This window comes from Manis javanica, chromosome 15 (genome assembly GCF_040802235.1).
Source record: "Manis javanica isolate MJ-LG chromosome 15, MJ_LKY, whole genome shotgun sequence".
Classification (NCBI taxonomy): Eukaryota; Metazoa; Chordata; class Mammalia; order Pholidota; family Manidae; genus Manis; species Manis javanica.
The window spans coordinates 2,025,022-2,042,724 of record NC_133170.1 but is presented as its reverse complement, the minus strand read 5'-3'; the positions used below and the strand labels follow the sequence as shown (position 1 = coordinate 2,042,724).

General features: G+C 47.7%; 1 protein-coding gene across 8 annotated transcripts in view; it reads left to right on the top strand.

The window, feature by feature from the left end:
• TMEM117 (transmembrane protein 117) overlaps positions 1 to 17,703 on the top strand; it is a 381,411-nt gene that overhangs the window by 22,533 nt on the left and 341,175 nt on the right. For 7 of the 8 annotated variants that reach the window (XM_073222697.1, XM_073222696.1, XM_073222694.1 and 4 more), the window contains one exon: positions 7,756 to 8,060. In XM_073222697.1, the coding sequence (XP_073078798.1) occupies positions 7,784 to 8,060 (277 nt within the window). In that variant the 5' untranslated portion in view covers positions 7,756 to 7,783. Of the gene's footprint in view, positions 1 to 7,755; positions 8,061 to 17,703 lie in introns of those variants that run through there. The other variant, XM_073222698.1, reaches the window with a different exon arrangement.

Genomic DNA, 17,703 nt, shown 5'->3' with positions numbered 1-17,703 from the left:
TATTGCTGTTTCAAAATCTGTAGTAAGCATTTATATTGTGTAAAATGCTATGTGTCGTCTCCTTATGTCTGCCTGCCTTTTCATCAAATAAATCAAGATAATGTACTGAGAGCCATCCTTACCTCAGAGCAGCAGGTCCTAGCAGATATATATTTGGTTTTTCTACCTTTCTGCCATTTATCCTTTTGCAGACTTGAGTATCCCATTATCCAGAGTTTATTCTCCCTGGAATAGAATCTTCAGTGTTTATTTCTCGCCCAAGGCTGCTCTGTTGTCCAGCCATGATTCCTACATTTCTTTTTCCCTTTGTTCATCCCTCAGCAGGTGTTCACTGAGTGCCTGCTGTGTGCCAGTCGTCACGTGGTACTGACTCCTTAGGGCTCCTGCTTCCTTTCTGTTGGGACGTTACTCTGTATCTTCCGCTCCTCTGTCTAGGAAACTCAGCAGTAATTAGGGCTTTGGCTTTGCTGTCAGGAGGCACTTCTGCCTGTTTCTGCGGGTTGGTAACTGTACGACCTTGGGCAGCTTGTAGCCTTTCTGAACCTCGGCTTCTTCACTGGTAAATCCAAAGGGTTGGTGAGATGTTGTATGAAAAATGCTTGCCAAGAGTCCAGCCCACAGAAAGGGCTAAACAAACATTAATTAGTACTGCGTTGTCTATGTCTGCTTAGAGGAGTCTGTCTCCGAAATGGCACCTCCCCTCAGGGTTCTGCCAGGCCACGTCAACATCCAATCCGTCAGCAAATCTCGCTGGCTCTTTTAAACACATCAGAAGCGCATACATTTCCAGCCATCAGACAGAGCATCCCTTCCAGCACCAAAGGCAGATTGGGTCACTGCGGCACCTCCAGCCCCGCGCGGGATGGAAACCACGTGCACAGGGTGGCCTCGAGGCCTGATGTCCATCAGGGGCTCCCTCCCACAGCCGGTCCTTTTGGAGTCCCCTGCGCCCACTCCTGTCCAGGCACCCTGGCCTGCTCGCCGCCCCGTGGATGCACTCGCCCTGATCACTCGGCACAGGCCTTCCCCGTTTCTTGTTCTGTCTGGGCCCCTCCTTCTGCAGGTATCTGCTTTCCCCTCTTGCTTCTCTCACGTCTCTGTTCAGATGTCACCTTATAACTCGGCACTCCCTAGGAACTTTCTCCTGCTTCAGTTTCTCCATCAGCTCAGAACTTTCTAGAATACTATGCACCTAATTTTTCTCAGTTTACCGTCTCTTCTCCTCAGTGAGGCACAAGATGCAGGGCGACAGGGCTGTCTGTTAGAGACCCTCTCGGGTGACTGAAGAGCAGTTGGTAAACATTGAACAAACAAACGAGTGTTAACTATGGAATCAGCAAATCTAGACGTGGTATGATTTTGGACATGTAGCTTAAGCTTTCTGAGCCTCAGTTTCAGTATTTGTAAAATGAGGATAACATTCAGCCTTTACGGGCACAGTTGTGTTAAAATCCTTTCACACTGAGAATAGCATAGAAAATCACTCAGTAAAGTAAAATAGAGTTGATGATATTTTCATGCCTGTTTTTAATGGGAATGACCAAGAGTCACTATTGGACAGTGGTGTCCAGGGGAGGAAGTACCTGGAAGCAGGCAGCCACTTGACACATGAAATCTGTAGTTTTCACCCCCACACTGTGAGGAAAGCAGCTACGTGGGGATTTTCCTGGTGAGGGCGCAGCATGTTAGAGAGGTGAGGCGTTTGTCCGAGGCCGTGGAGCAGGTGGGCAGCGGGTTAGAGCCGCAGTGCGCCCCTCCCCCGCACAACCGCCACGGAAACAGGTGGGCGGACGCCGCCCCCTCACCCCAGGCCGCAGGGGAGGCGGGACGCCGGGCGAGGATAGGCTGCTGTCCTTACTTACCTTTTAAGGACCTAATACTGAATAATTTAACTGTCTGCCCTTTTGATGTACAATTATATTTACATTTGCTGTTGATATTTTTTATTGAAGTATTGTTGAGGTACAAGTTGTATTGGTTTCAAGTATACAACACAGTGATTCCACAGTTACCCAGATTATTAAATCTTGACCCCAACAGTGTAGCTACTATCTGTCACCCTAGGAAGATGTTACAGAGCCACTGACTATGTTTTCTGTGCTGTGCTTTCATCCCCATGACTAATTTATATTACGATCGAGAGTTTGTGCCTCATTATCCCCTTCACCTGTTCCCCCCACCCTGACATACAATTCTAAAAGTGATTATATCTAGGGAGGGATGAAAGAAATGATAGTAAAAAGTGTTCTGTTAACTGCAAAGAGCTTTGCCTATTAGCATATGTATATCAGCACACGTGTATGTTAGTGTAAGATTGTGGTTTACATACAGTCAGAGCAACATACATATGTATGTTAGTATACTTACAATTAGCATATGTGTATTAGTATGAGTATAATTCCTTACTGTATTTTAGTATGTATATTTGTATTAGTATAGTAATATATACTATATACTAGTCTAACTAGTGTATTGTAGTTTAGTATAATACAACAGACTAATTGAAGAAAACAGCCTTTAACTTTGTTTTGTACTAATACAGCCAAGAACTGTCCGAACACAGCTGTATGTGTTATGGGACATATGCCACAAAAAATGAAGTATACAAAGTCTATTTAAAAATTTTTTTGAGGACTTGGATTCAAGGTGCTGAAATAAAGCTCACACTGTTGGCAGAGCGCGTGCAGTCATCTTGAAGAAAAGGAGTTACAGATGAGTTTTCAGACATAAATACTAAGGAGCATCAGCAAATTTGGAGAGATTCTTTTTCGGTCTTAGAATAGTGTTCCGCAGTGAAGGTGGTCTGTCCTTGTTGGTGAGGCGTCACAAGATGCTGAGGCCTATATTAGCAGGGCTGTGCTGTGGGTGCGGGGTACTTGGCTAGAAATGTCTTTTTTGTAGCGTATGAGTTCATGAAGAACTTTTCCATACGCATCCATAAATTCTTTACAATGTACACGAAATACTCCATCTCAGTGGGACTTGTCATTGTGCAAAACGACTGCCCAAGCCAGGGTCCCTGCCACAAGAAACGGAGCCCACTGTCCTGAGAGCCTTGCGAACAGCCGTTGATTCCCGAAGGCGCTCACGAGTAAGGAGACCAGGGCACCCTGGGAAACCGGATATTACAGCCATTGCCGGGGCGTCTGTGTTGCCCAGTCTTAAGACCTGGTGACCTCTGACTCACACTGCTGAAGTGGCCTGCGAGCTGGTTTCCCACTGCCATCATCGGAGCCTCATACGCTGACAGAGAAATCTTCCCCAAACTCTGCTCCAGCTGCGTCACTCGGCTCCGAAACCTCTGATGCCCTGTTCTCTACTCGGTGAATGTAGAACAACACTTCTGTATAATCTCCCTTGAACCGGCCCCAGGTTATCCCTGCCTCTCACAGGAAACCCCAAGTCCTGTGTTCCAGCCACACTCATCTCTGTACTGGCCCCAGTGTCGTCTGTTTGCTCAGAGTATCTCCCCTTTCTCCTGTGAATTCCTCACCACTCTTGGCCTTTAGGACCAAGTGAAATTCTGGCTTGTGGTAAGATGTGTGGCATTCCTAATGTCTACTGCAGATGTGAGTCCCTCTGGAGTTGGAAACCGGGGCTGAAGTCCTGTGGGTTATCAGACGGTATATAACATCTCAGCCTACCGTTACCAACGGCTTCATCACTGCGTCCTGGGAAAAGCCGGAGGCCTCCAGAGGACTGGCAGTGGCGTCCACCTGGTGATGTCATTACTCACGGGAAGGAGTGTGATGGCACGCACCGGTCCAGTTCTCAGAGATACAGTGTCCTCAACAAGCACAGTTGAAACTCCTGGCATAAAATCAGTGGTACATTGCAAAAGGACAGTTAGGTCCACTCAGCTACTTCCACCGATGCCCAGAGAACAAGGAAACAATTCAAGCTACCCTGCGGTCAGTCACATGATCCCGCGCTGGTGAGGTCAGTCTCAATAGTAATAGCAGGCTCATTCATCTGGGAATTACTGTGCATCTTTTATATCAGACTGCTTTACATCGGGAACTTTCTAGCCAACCTGTAAAAGGCAAATTTTTGGACTTGATATCTGGGTTGGGGAGGCACAGCGCAGTGTGGAAGTCAAGTGGCTTGGGTTTCACTTCTGGCTCTGGCACGGGCTTCTTTGGTTATTTGGTGCAAGTTACTCAAGGCTAGGTCTCAGTTTCACTATTTGGAAAGAGTATTCTCGTCATTGGGCTGCTACGAAATCTCAATGAGAGGTTCACGAAGCTCCTCAGCACAGCGTCTGGTGTGTGTAAGTACTCGGCAGGTGTCGGCCTTAGTGACGATGGCAGAACGCGGGGGCCGGAGCCGACCCGAGATGGTGCCAGGCGGGCGCGTTGCTGCGGGTCCTCCCTGAGCCCTCACCGCAGTCTTTGCATTCCACTGCTCTGCCTTCTCTTCCTCAGTGGAGGCTAGTGGCCGCGTCTCCCCACCTCACCTAAACAAGGAGGGGGCTTCTCTTTCCGAGCGGGCCTCTCGCCTCATCTGGTAGATATCTGTTAATTGCCTGCTAGGATCCAGCCCTGTGTTGTGTGTGCCCTGGAAGTAAACTGCCCCCTCCCTGAGGGCCTTATGACCCAGTGATGGAGGCAGACCCATAAACGTTATTTCACTAGGATATGCCCAGAGCTAAGATAAAAACGTATTGTTTAAGATAAAATCTCATTTATGGTTGCAGAGTTGAATCTAAACAAGTTGAAAGGGTTGTGGATTTTGACACGAGACTCACGGAACGGTTGTGTGGACCGTAAAGATGCTTTATGCAGACTATGGAGCTGAAGCCAGCTTTGGTGCCCCGGGCATCAGCGACCGCAGGAGCCAGAAACCAGGGCCAGGTGATGAGGCAGCCTCGCGTATGACGTCAGGAAGTGGGCATCAGCAGAGGTCTTGTTCAAGTTACTGTGTGGGTTTTGAAATTTGGGAGCCCCTGGAAGACACTTGGGCTGTGGAGTGTGAGGCAAGAGGAAATATCAGCCATGTTCAGCGTAAAATGAAAGGACTAATCATAGTCCGGGGTCTTCTGCTCATTCTCTAGTATCTAAGCCGCCGAGTCTGTGTGTGGAAACAATCAGCTGAGGACATGATGGGAAGTATTTTCTTGGAGGAAACACTTCCAGCTCTGGTGTGTTGGAGAGGGCAGGGGCCAGGACCGGGTCCACCTCCAGACGCTGGCTCTCGTGCATCCTGGAGATGCGAATCCGTCGACCTGCAGCGGCTGCCAGCACTGGCTTCCTCCTGTGATGCAGAAATAGCAGCATTCATAGCATCACCCTGGGAACTAAGCTCTGTCCTGGGGCAGGGCTGTTGCCCGATACTCTAGTTCTGGAGATAAAATAATGCTGGAGAGGAACAGCTGTGTCCAGAATGTTCTGGATGTTCTAGTTCGCTTTGGGCATATGGACATGATGCAGCTCACAAAACAAGATTCTGAAAAACAGCAGTAAAATATGTATATGCTGACCATCCACAAAGCATTTATTAGAAAAAGAATCCAGGGGATACGGACTCAGGCTTCTAAGTCCTGCTGCCCTGATTGTGTGTGGGGTTGGCAGGGAGGTGGGGCGGCGACTACAGAGGATTCCTCAGTGGTAAGAGAAGCAGCAGGAATCTGTTCATTTCTTAAGTGCTCCCCCTGTCCAGTGGGCACTCCGTGGCCCTGAGATGATTCCCGTGTGCTCTCATTGGCCGTGGCTTTTGGGCATTTCCAAAACTGTTGCATGACGTCAGGTCACAGCTGACCCGTCCTGGCACCCTCGCATGCTGAATATCATCAGAACACATGATGCTCGTTTTTGTTCTTTGCCACTTCTCTGCTCTTTGGTGTGAGAAATAAAACATGTCTCTGCTGCTGTGTTCATGATGGATCTAACATTAAAAAAAACCACTTCTGTAGTCTCCATTCCTGAGCCATCTGAGCCATGGCCTCTGGGAACAGGTATTTCAGAGAATTCGTGAAGATCAGCAAGGACTTGAAACTGCCTGGAAGATCGATGACTCCAAATCGCACCGTCTATTCATTTGTTCATGGCGTTTTACTCCCCGCGCTTTGGCGTGCACATTGCTTTCCTCAAACAGTTCAGACAAGTCTTCATTAGCTTACATTGTGGGTTTAAGACACTCGTCAGCCCCTAGTACTGGACTGGGATCCGGACGCCTTGGACCCTGATCTCAGATCCTCCATTGACTCCCAGCTGCCTCAGGCCTGTGGCTTGATCTTTGTACTTCTGGCCGTTTGTAAAATGAGAGTGCTTATCTCTGGGTGCTTCTTTCCCAAAGAGCTCAGGATTCGTGGAGGGTTCTTCCACTTACATATTTTTTCCTGACCTAAAGAAATATATATTGGATAATTAATCATCTCCGGAGAAGAATGTCTCCAGGATGAGAAAGGGGTGACTGCTGGGGCTGGGCCAGGTCCGCCTTCCAAGGTGGGGAAACGGCTGGAACTCACGGGGCTGCGGCAGGGAAGGCCGGCAGGCCTTGGGGCAGGCGAGGCTCCGACTGAGCTCTCCTCCTGGGGCCTGGAGCAAGTCACCTGATCTGTGTGAGCCTCAGTTCCCTCCCTAATGGTAAGGACGGTATGTCAGAGGGTTGTGACGACAGAATGAAATAATGAGGCCTGTAGACATTTCACACAGAGCCTGAGGTCCGGTGCTGTGGGCTTCGTGAGGGTCCCTTTTCTCTCAGTTCTAAGTAGAGGAAGGAGAAAAGGAGTAGGCAGATGGCAGTGAAATGACTGCCTTTATTATTACATTTTATCCCAGTTTCATCAGCTTTATTGCTGAAGACAAAGAGATGCAGCTTAGCCTGAGATCTCGCCAAATGGGCTCACCAGAACAGAAGCCCAGAACTAGATGGGCTTGGTCAACCAGTCCCAGTCCCGGTGGGTGTAGTAGGCAGGCTTGTGCTGTGCGTGGACAGGCGGCTCCCTACCGGCAAGGAGAGGGGAGCCGAGCAAGACTTTGGAGGTGGGGCCCGGGCATCAGCGCTTTGAGAAAGTGGCTGGACTCGCCTTGCACACCCAGCTCAGGCCCACTGCCCTGGCACACCACACCCTTAGCTGGTGCCCTTCGTGCGCCTGCGCCAAGCCTCCGTGCCGCCTTCACAGGGCACGGGTCCTGCGGACCCTTCAGCCTTGAAGCTATCTGACAACTAGACCGTGGACATTTTTACAAAAATACATACACATATGCACATTTGTGAGTGTATAGTGTAAGATCTGAAAGTAAATTTTAAAAAAAAGTTAAATCATTAGGGACTTGAACTCTGAGGAGAAGGGTGCGGGCGGAGGAGGGTGCTGATTGTTTTCAGTGGCTGCTCCATTTGCTTCTTCATCGCTTTAATTCTTAAATGACTGTATTCTGATCGTAACATACAAATAATAATCTCGAAGGGGGGAAGTATGGCGTCTTGTCGCTCTGCGTTGCCTCCTGCGTGGCCTCCGATGCCCTCTGTCCTCATCCCCGTGTGGGCAGTGTTCCGTTCTCTCCTGTCCCGTCCTCACCTCTGTTCTGTGCTTCTCCTTCCTCCCCAAGTCCTCCTCTGATCGGAGGTGCGGTCAGGTGACAGGGCGGCGCTAATGCTTCCCCTCCATCCTGGGAGTGTCGTGGCGCCCTAAGCGGTGACAGGCGCCGTCTTTTCCAGCTGCCCCTTCATCCGGCCATTCCAAATCCGGTGACGGGAACAGATGGCGGGGACACTGTTTTCCTGCCCTCACCCCGTGTGTCTTTTCTCACACAGGCAAACTGCGGAGCTGAAGCTTTGAAGGATGGGTAGAGACTTCCGGTATTACTTCCAGCACCCCTGGTCTCGCATGATCGTGGCTTACCTGGTGATCTTCTTTAACTTCCTGATATTTGCGGAGGACCCAGTTTCTCACAGCCAAACAGAAGCCAATGTTATCGTCGTTGGAAACTGTTTCTCATTTGTAACAAACAAATACCCCGGAGGAGGTGGCTGGAGGCTCCTGAAGGTGCTTCTGTGGCTCCTTGCCATTCTCACAGGACTAGTAGCTGGCAAATTTCTGTTCCATCAGCGTCTGTTCGGTAAGTACCAGTGCGGCGTGCGTGCACGATTAGCTAATCCTGCTCCAAGAGAGAGCTTTGTTTCCAAGCGCCGAGTCGGGGCGCACCCTCGTTTGCCTGCAGCCTCGATTTGCTTTGCTTTGCCGCCCCCAGGGCCTTCAGCTGTTGTGTGTAATGGTGCCCTTGTCTATGGCTAAGGAAAACTGGCAGGAGGTAAAATTTGTTCTAAATTCAATTTCACAACGTGGCCGTAGAGCTAAAATGAATGACCTTAGTTAGAGAAGACACGAGCATAGCTCTTTCCCCGTAAACAGGACCCAAGTATGGGGGGTCCCATAAAGGGTTTGTAAGTCATAAAGAGGATGCACCCGTGGCACATCACATTTTCATAAAGTACGTTAACCATTGTCCAACTCTAACTTTCTGCCCTCTTATCTTTCTTTCCTGTTTTTGTTTTGGACATTGGTTTGGGGAGTTTATTTTGAGCCTGTTCAACTCTGGACTGTTAGTGAGTCACCCCACGGTAGTGAGCAACAGAAAAAGAGTCTAAAGTCAGTTTAAGCTGAAAAGTGAGCATGCTATACTGGGGTATCTCACAGAAGCCAAGGATAGCTCTCATTTTGATGATTAGGGTAAATGAAACTGGCTCTTGAATCTTACCAGGCTGTTCTTCTCTGTCTCAGGCCTCAACTTCTCTACCGTATGTGTTTTATTCTCCGTTCACTGTGAACATGAGTTTACATCTACTCAGACACACTGGCTTGATTTTTTTGGTCCCAGGTTTAAATTCTAAGGGGAGAGACTGAAGTTGACCCAGTCTGGGTGTGGTTTCCATTTCCGACTTAGGGATTTGGGCCAGGAGGTGGCTGATACTTATCCAAGAAGTATTCATTGGCCACTTATTGTATTTCAGGCACTCTTCCAGACAGTGAATCAAAAAGGCAGGGTCTTTGTTCTCACAGAAACTTACCTCCCCCAGAAGGGAGAGAGACACGAAATAAATGTATACTATGCAAATTGGTGGTAAGTGTGATGGGGAAAAGGAAAATTTTTAATGCTTCTGGGTCAATTAGGAACAGAACTCAGTAATAGGACTTTGAATTTAGCAATTACAAAATCGTAGGTGACTCAGGGTGGGAATGTTCAATCTGGAAGTTTTGTTAGAAACAGATGGTGATGAGTTAAGGATAAAACAAAAAAATATGTATACATACATAATATCACATATATATTCTTTTCAATCTCTGATTGTTCCCCCACCTATCGCCATCTGTTTCTATTACATAAATATATAAAATGTATATATTTTATATTGTATATGTCATACTTTGAAGAAGTTTGGTGATGAAATGGAGGGAGGGAATGGGAATTGGCTGAGAACAGAGGAAGGTCCGAGGGGAGATTTCATTGCTGGTGGAGGTGGTTTTATCTGAAGGGTCCGATTAATTGATGCACTGCTCATTGTGGGCTAAGGAACCAGGCTGAAGTGCACATGCAGGTCTGGAAGGAAGACAGCATCTCTGCAGGTGTCTCTGGGCCATGACCTGGGACGGGAGGGGACACCCGGCTCCTCAGAGGCAGCCTGAGGTGAGCGTGGGGTTCCAGGTGGACCCGGGACTCGGTTTCCTCGGGAGCTCCTCACCCGTCTCCTTCCATCTCCCTCTGCCTCCCTTCTTGGCTACCGTTTCTTCCTCACTCACAAACTCTTGCTCATTTGCTCCTGGCCGTTCCCTCCTCCTGCAACTCATTCTGGGTTTTGCTCCTGGAATCATTTTTCTACATGGCGAAGTGGCTCCTGTCACATGCGTGAGGTCTGCGCTCCATCCCCATCCAAAGCTCTTTCTGACGGACTCCTGCCTGACCTCAGATGTGGCGTCTGACATGCCCCATGCCCAGCATTGTTTGCCGGCTCCCAAGCCTGCTCCACCCTCTCCTGCCTCTGCACCTTTCGTGGGCGCCTCCTGATGCCCATATGCTCGGCCCTTCTTGCTGACTCGGCTAATTTCTCTTTTCCTTTGCATCCAAGTCAGGCATTATGTCCTCTGTGACACTGTCTTTTGCTCCCTCCCGTCAGACTTTGTCCCCCTTCCAGCTCCCCCTTGGCTGTGCTCTGAGCACGGAGTTGTGCGCAGCAGGGGATGATCCGCAACTGACCGCCTTGCTGTGTTAGGAAAAGAATCCAGAATTTCATGCAAGCACAGATATTGTTCTTATTGACTTGGAATGTGATAAATGTTTCCAGCTTGTTCCTAAATAGGTGGCATTTATATGTGACTTGTTTTTTTTTTAAAGGCCATATTTAAACCCTTAACAATTTGCAGATGCAAATCTGCAGTAGGTGGTGGTGGTGGTGATGACAGTGTATGTATGTAGTGAGGAGTCGGGTTGTTAATGACAAGCATGGAAATTGGAATGGTTTACAGAATAATTGGAATCATTTTGTGAGCTTAAGTGAACAGTCTCTTTTTTGTAACTCACTTACAAAACGCCAAGTACAATATTAAACAGAATGTCACTACCTGTTCCTTGCCCCCTGCATGCCACTAACTTGTGAAATGGATGTTTATTTTATTATAGAAAGTCTCTTCTTAATAGACTCTAGAAGGACAATGCAACATCATCAATTTAAGGCAGGTGTGAGGAAAAGTGAATTATTCTGTGAGCACATGATTTAATCCACTTCATTGGTTATTAATTCTATTTTTTTATGAGACAGAAATATTACAACATGGCTATTCAGTTATCAACGTGAAGCCCTCTTGTGATTTATAGTTTGTAGAGGGAATTGACCCAAATAAAAACAGTGACCCTTGCAAAATGGCATTGCAGCTATCAGAGACACAAATGATTAAATGCATTTTAAATGATCTCCTCACCTTTGCTGTGTGATTGGAATAATGTGAGAGAGTTGGTTTTCCTACATATTAGTAGTTATGATTTCAGACTGGGCATAAGTTCTAAATTTCCCAAATGTGGAAAATAATTTAGGAGCACATGTAAATTCAGAATTGGTACATTTCATTCAGTATTCAGGTTTAATACTGAATCACGTTGAGGTATTATATAAGGATTTATGAAAAATGGGTTCCCCTAGAATACTCTTCCAATGTCCCTCCTTGGCATTTGCGTGGATGGCTCCATTGTTTAAAAAATAAGCACGTGTTCAAATAATGCATCCTAGCTTTTTGGAGGATTACATATTAGAGATTCCCATGAACAGAGAAATCCAAAATTATGCTGACAATAAGACTTACATAGAGAAGGGACTTTAATTTCTTGGACTTATTCAAGAAAATGCTTTTACTCCAAAAAGGAATCGAGATGATTTACAAAAACATATAGAGGAGGAAATGACCATGGAGGAAGGAGAATCAAATGTGTTTTGATTTCATGAATTTTATTACTTAATTCATGAGCTTCCTTGGAGGTGGGATAAAGGGGAAATGTGGTGCATCACGGAGCTTCAGGCATCAGAAACGATGGACCCGACAACTGTCACAGGGGAATTTTTCCTTGTCCTGAATTCTGGCAAAGAATTTCATTTTGCTTTGTTACAGGAGACACTGAATGGGGCAGTGGCAAACACAAATGGATTTCATACTCTTGGGTCTTAAAGCAAACTTACATATAAGTTTAGAGTATAACTTTTAAGCATAAAAGCCGTTCTGTGATATTTATTCCCTGGAAGGAATTCTGTGAAGGGCAGTGTGGTCAGGGCCTCAGTAATGCTTTAGAATGAATGACCTCATCTCTGGGCGAATCTCAAAACATCACGACTGACAAACTGATTTCTCAAACAAACTGCTCTAGTTATTTGTCTTCCTCTTTTTCTTTTTCTTTTTGAACATGTACAGAGAACCTCTAATATTTAACAATTTTCTTTTTAACTTGAATGGAAGGCAGGCTGACTCAGAATGAGTTGACAGGTATAGTGTATGAAAATTATTTTGAAATTCTTAATTTTACTTAGTTCCTTTCTCTAAACATATATATTTGTGTACATAATTCTTTTTATAATCATTTCATTAATGCCCATTAATGGTAGTATGTTTCCTTGCCAAACCATCAGCCTCATGAGGGCAGGGATTATATTGTGTTGCAAGAAACAAGATATATATATGCATGCAAAATTAATTATTCTGATAATACAAAGAAGTGCTTATCAAGTACCAAAGAAATAGCCACAACCAGTTGGCTGTGGGAAGTCCAGAGCGGAGACCACTGTGGGCTAGGAAGGCAAAAGAAAGCTTTGCTGCCAACTTGGGATCTAAGCTAAGTCTGAAGCATGAGTGGAATTAAAACAGATAGCGATGTAAGGAATTCGTTACACATTTCAGGTCATGTGGCAGATGGTGTGAGCAAAAGAGATGAGAACAACCTAGCTGTTTGTTGGGGGGGAAGTGGAGGAGGCCATGCTCATTGTGACTGGAGGGAAAGGTTTGTGCTGGCCAACAGCAGCAGGTGCAGAAAGGAAGGTCTGTCCACCTTCCGCAGCTCTTGAATGCCAGGCTCATACTTTGGCTTTCTTCTCTTTCATTGTGGTATTTGAATCAAGGAAAGTATTTGAACAACATGGGAGAATATGATGAGATTAATCTTGATGTACAATCTGGTAGGAATTGGAGACGGAGAGATTAGGGGAGTAGAAAGGAGGTAGGAAATGTTTTCGGAGCCTCTTGCTGTCATTCAGGTTTGAGATTGTTCAGGCCAGTCTGGAAAAGGGGACCACGGGCAGCCGGATGGGGAAACGTGGAACCTGGGGAAGCTTCTGGGGTGTAAGGAGATGAGAGAAGGATGGAGTCACAGATAACCAGGAAGACTGGGCTGCAAGACAGAGGGAGTGATTGCTTTGTTAGCGAGAGAGAGAGTCATTGGAGATCTAGTCAGAGAGGATAATGCCCCATAAATGATGGGTTCAGGTGGTGACATCGGCAGTGTCCAGTTACCCGAGTAGTGTTCAGAACAGCACAGTGTGGATTCAGCAAGCTTAATCAAGGCCCACCCTTTCTCATCCAAACCTTGAAGCCAGATACGTTTCAGACTTCAGAGCCTATGCCTGTGGGGCTGAGGATGCACTTCATCCTCAAACACATTAACACATCCGTAGCCGAATGTATTTGTATTTACATGAACTGGTGTAAATAAAGGCTAAACAGCCTCAGATCAGTTCGGGCTAGGTTTTGCTGTTAAAGGAATTCAGATTTGATCAGCTCTTGCCAACATGTCATTTACAAAGATCAGAATCTTTTGAATTTCAGAATCACAGAAACTGGATAATGGACATACGCTAGCCATATGCATCTTTGGTCACCCTGAGATATCCAGCTGCATAGAAATCATGATTCTTTTTTAGAAGCCTGTTTTTGAAAAAAAAATGATTTGATGAATGACTGGATATCTATAAATGAAGAGTACATGTTGAAAGTGTATTTTTCTTGTGTTTACATTATGCAAAATATTAATGAGTTTGCTATTTTCTGTATACCTGTGTCTTTCTTAGTTTTAAACAGCATGTTCTGAATAAAGCAATCTCAATATATATGTAGAAATTTGAGATGACAAATTCTAGGATCTTTTCTTTTGTTTAACAAAAGGCTGTTTTCCATAAAATATGAAGTAACTCAACAATGTAGTAATGAATTTAATAAAGCTAAATGCTTGTTTTCTATTGTCTTAGCTTTAAGGCATTTTGAATTGTCTTAAATTGAAATGTTTTTCTTTGTGTTTAAACTACACATATGGTTTTATTATTTCAAAATAGAAAAGATTGAGATGTTTCAGAAAGTGTGGGCAAGAGAGTCTTGGTGATATAGGAATATCAAAACACAAAAAAACAGATTTAAACATGTAACTAGGAAGGAAAACCACTGTTTTAATGCAATGATATGAGTATGATCTGACCTCTTCGTGTTATTTTGAGATACAAAGAGCTATATAGTGTGAATAACCCTTAAGTTTATCCTGACAGTTGATGATAGCACATTAAAAAAAAATCATATTCCTACTCCAAATCATATTCCTACTCCAAAAATCAACAGTTGATTATCTCAAGGTGACCGGGGCTTCATTTTGGAGCAATTACTTGAACAAATGCTATATATGTAGCCAAATGCTATTTAGATAAAATATCTAGTTTTGTCCTCTCAAAATACAGTATTTGATACTGGTGATAGATATTATTTAAATGTTTATCACCATCTTCAACCAATGTATATTGAGTGCCAAAATCTTCATTTTTCTTGACAGTTGAATTGTCAACACATAATTCCTTTTTGTAGAGTAAAATAATTTCAGGGTGAGATGTGGCCACTGAATTCAAGTTAGAGAAAAATATCATTCTAATGTTTGGAGTGGCCTTTGATGTAAGAGAGAAAGAAAGGCAGGTTTTGATGTGAGAGGTTGGGAAAGGGAAGCCGGAGAATGAGTGACATTTGGCATTGAAATGTCCCCAGGACATGCTCCTTGTCACGGGGGGATTTGACGTCTCAGGGTCACCGGAGTCTGTGGCCCTTTACAGAACATGGATCCTGGGACTGCAGAGTTCCTCTCCCCTCTGAGAGCAGGCACGGAGGCTGAACGGGGACCCCCATGTGTGTGGCCTTGCCCGACCACCTGTTGGGGGCCTCCAAGCCCTGGACAGGGCCCCAGCTGCCACCCCTGGGCTCCAGGGCCCACGGGCACTGCTCTGGCTTGGGCGGTGGGTGCAGGCGCTGCGGGCAGGGTGAGCCCATGCTGCCCTGGGGGCTTCTCACTGTACCTGCCGAGGGGTGCGGGCCAGGGCACCCTTCCCGGACCGGGTCCATCCACCGCCACCTCCTTTCCTCATTTCCCACCTGAGGGAGGTGATGCCGGAAACTTCCCCTGAGGGTGACTGTCAGGGGGACTCACAGACCCGCGCACAGGCTGCCCTGCGGTGAGGGCCAGGGCCCAGCTGGGGGAGCCTGGCAGCCCCTCAGACATCTGCAGCGGGGGCGGTGGTGCAGAGGGCCTGACTGCCCGGGGCATCTAAAACCGCTGGGATGGAGATGGCTTGTTGTTTGGGCGACGGGGTTATGGTCCTGGGTGCCGAGGAGGGTGACTTAGATGACTCTGGCACGCCTGCTTCCCTTGACTTATTTTCTGTTCTTTTTAATGAATTTCTGTGACTGGGATAATTTGCTGAAGACACTGTCACTGGGTCACAGTGCAGTGCAGCTTGGGAGGGGTGGGGGCTGGCGAGGTCACAGTCAGCTTCCCTGGGAGATGGATTGGGTGGGAGAATAAGAGAACATCCTGCTATGGGAGCTGTGCGGACTCTGGGTAGGATGGGGAGAAGACCATTAACCTGGGGTGTCCAGGGGTCAGGTGAAGAGGGCACATGGCTTCTCCCAAGACCAACTCCAGGTGCCCCCAGCGCCCACCTTGCCTTGATGTGTACCTGACTTTGAGTATCAGTGGTGGTCAAAGCAGTTCTGATGTTTTGATTTGTGTTTTCCCATGGCTGTGACCCAGACTTATTGTTAAGAGGTAAACAGAAGTGAACAGTCTATTGGCCTGGCTTCAAGGTCACAGCAAAAACTGGAACATACCACGAAGCCTCCAGATATCCATTTCCAGGCATCCCAGATGGGCAGGTGGCAGCCGACAACCGCGTGTGCCTTGGGTCGGGCTGTGCTGGGCTGCTGCCCACAGCTTCACGCCACTTTGTGTCCACGGGTCTTTTCTGGCACCACCTCCTGCCTGACCAGTCCTCTCCTTTGGGCAAAGGAAGTCATTTTGTTGACCCCACAAGACGTCATATGGCCGCAGGACAGATCTCTCATTGCTGCTGGCCCAGAGGGTCTCAGCACACGGCCTCCTGCCCCCCCAGTGCTCTTGACCCCACGTGCTGCACCGGGAATGTGGTCACATGGCAGGATTTCCTGGGCACGTCCGTGCTCCTCAGGAACTTCATGGGTTTGGGGACATGCCCACTGAAATGGGTAGATCAGCTGAGAGTGGATGTGTGAATACTCAGCAGCAACACCGAGAGGGCGAGTTTGGACTTACCGTCCCACAGCCCAGGGAGCTTACCATCCGTCCCGTGAATTTTTAGTTTTCATGCTTTCCTACTACGTCAGCATCCCTGCAGACAGACCGTGAGCACCGTCGTGGGGGTGCCATTGGTGAGGCCGGCCTCTGCCACAGGGCCCCTCTTGTGCCCCCCACTGTGGCCTAGGGAAACCCAGACACCCGGCGAAGGCCCCGTGCACCTTTCACCTGTGCACCCCGGCCCCGTGACGGCATGGGCTCTGGGCTCCTCCTCTCCTGGTCCCCCACCTGCTTGATGAACCTGCCCCCCTGGCCCTCGTGTCTCCCCCACCCACATGACCCCCTTGTGACATGCAAGACTTGTGGCCACATGGGACTGACCAGCTCATGAAAGATTATAAAGCGGCATTTCTTTCTGCTTCATGACCCACCCCTTTTCGGTTACGTCCCCCCATTTATTCCTCATGGACTGTTTTGGCATCATCACTGACAGACCTGGAATTCCGGTCATTTGCAAGGCATGGTGCCAGGGGCCCTGAGACTGTCTTTCAGGAGGTTGCGGTGAGCCAAGGGGATTGACTGGACACAGACATGAGAAGTACATGCAAAATACACGACATGTGAATACATGCGAAATACACGGGCTTGTGTGCACAGCCGCAGGGTAACTGCAGTTCCGGGATGCGATGATCGTCATGTGAGCCGGATGGAGGGCCTTCTGAAGGAGGCAAGAAGTCGCTGCCAACAGAAGTGGGCAAATAAAGGCTCTTGGTAGAAGTGGGTCCTGTGGGAACCGTCGCGTCTCAAGGTGGGTGGGTCTGGCAGGAGCTTCCCTGCTGGTGGTCAGCGGCCTCTGAGCGCCTCTAACGACGGCGACCCGGGTCTCCCGGGACGTCTGCCCACTGCTGCTGCCCTCGTCCTGGGGCCTGGCCCCGAGCTGGACCCGCAGCCCCAGCAGAATTCCCAGGGAGGGAGGGGCCATTCTAGGCTGGAGAGGGGCCCGTCCATAATGCAGCCGGGGGCCGGAGGAGACCAGGCCTGGGGGTGGGTGGGTGGCAGCGGGCAGGGTTCCCGCGGCCCAGACTTGGCTTGAAGAGAGGAAGCCAGAATTCATGGCGAATCAAAAAAGGGAGGGCCTTGAATTTTAGGTTCAGGAGCTTGAAATTCATTCTGAAAACAGTAGGAAGCTATGGAGTGTGTCCCTCCCTTTTTAATTTTCTAGTTAGAAAAGTAGTGTAAGCTTGTTGTGAAAAAACAAAAAAAGACAACCCCCCCCCCAAATTATATGAACTCAAAGGAGAAAGTCTAAAGTTTTGATTATAGGGGTAGGGGGATGGGTGAAACAGGTGAAGGGGGTGAAGAGGTACAACCCTTGAAGTATGAATCATTCACAGGGATGAAGGTACAGCCCAGGGAATGTCGTCAGTGATGTCGGGACGTCTCCGTATGCTGATAGATGGTGGCCACGCTCACGGTGCTGAGCATTTAGTCAGTAGATGACTGTGGTGTCCCTGGGCTGCACACCTGGGACTAATATAATGTTTATCAACTGCATTTCAATAAACAATAGGAGAAAGTTTGGATGCCAGAGGTGACAGGGACCCAGTGCTGCGGGCCGATGAGCGCAGAGACCAGCCGCGAGGCGGGGTTTCCT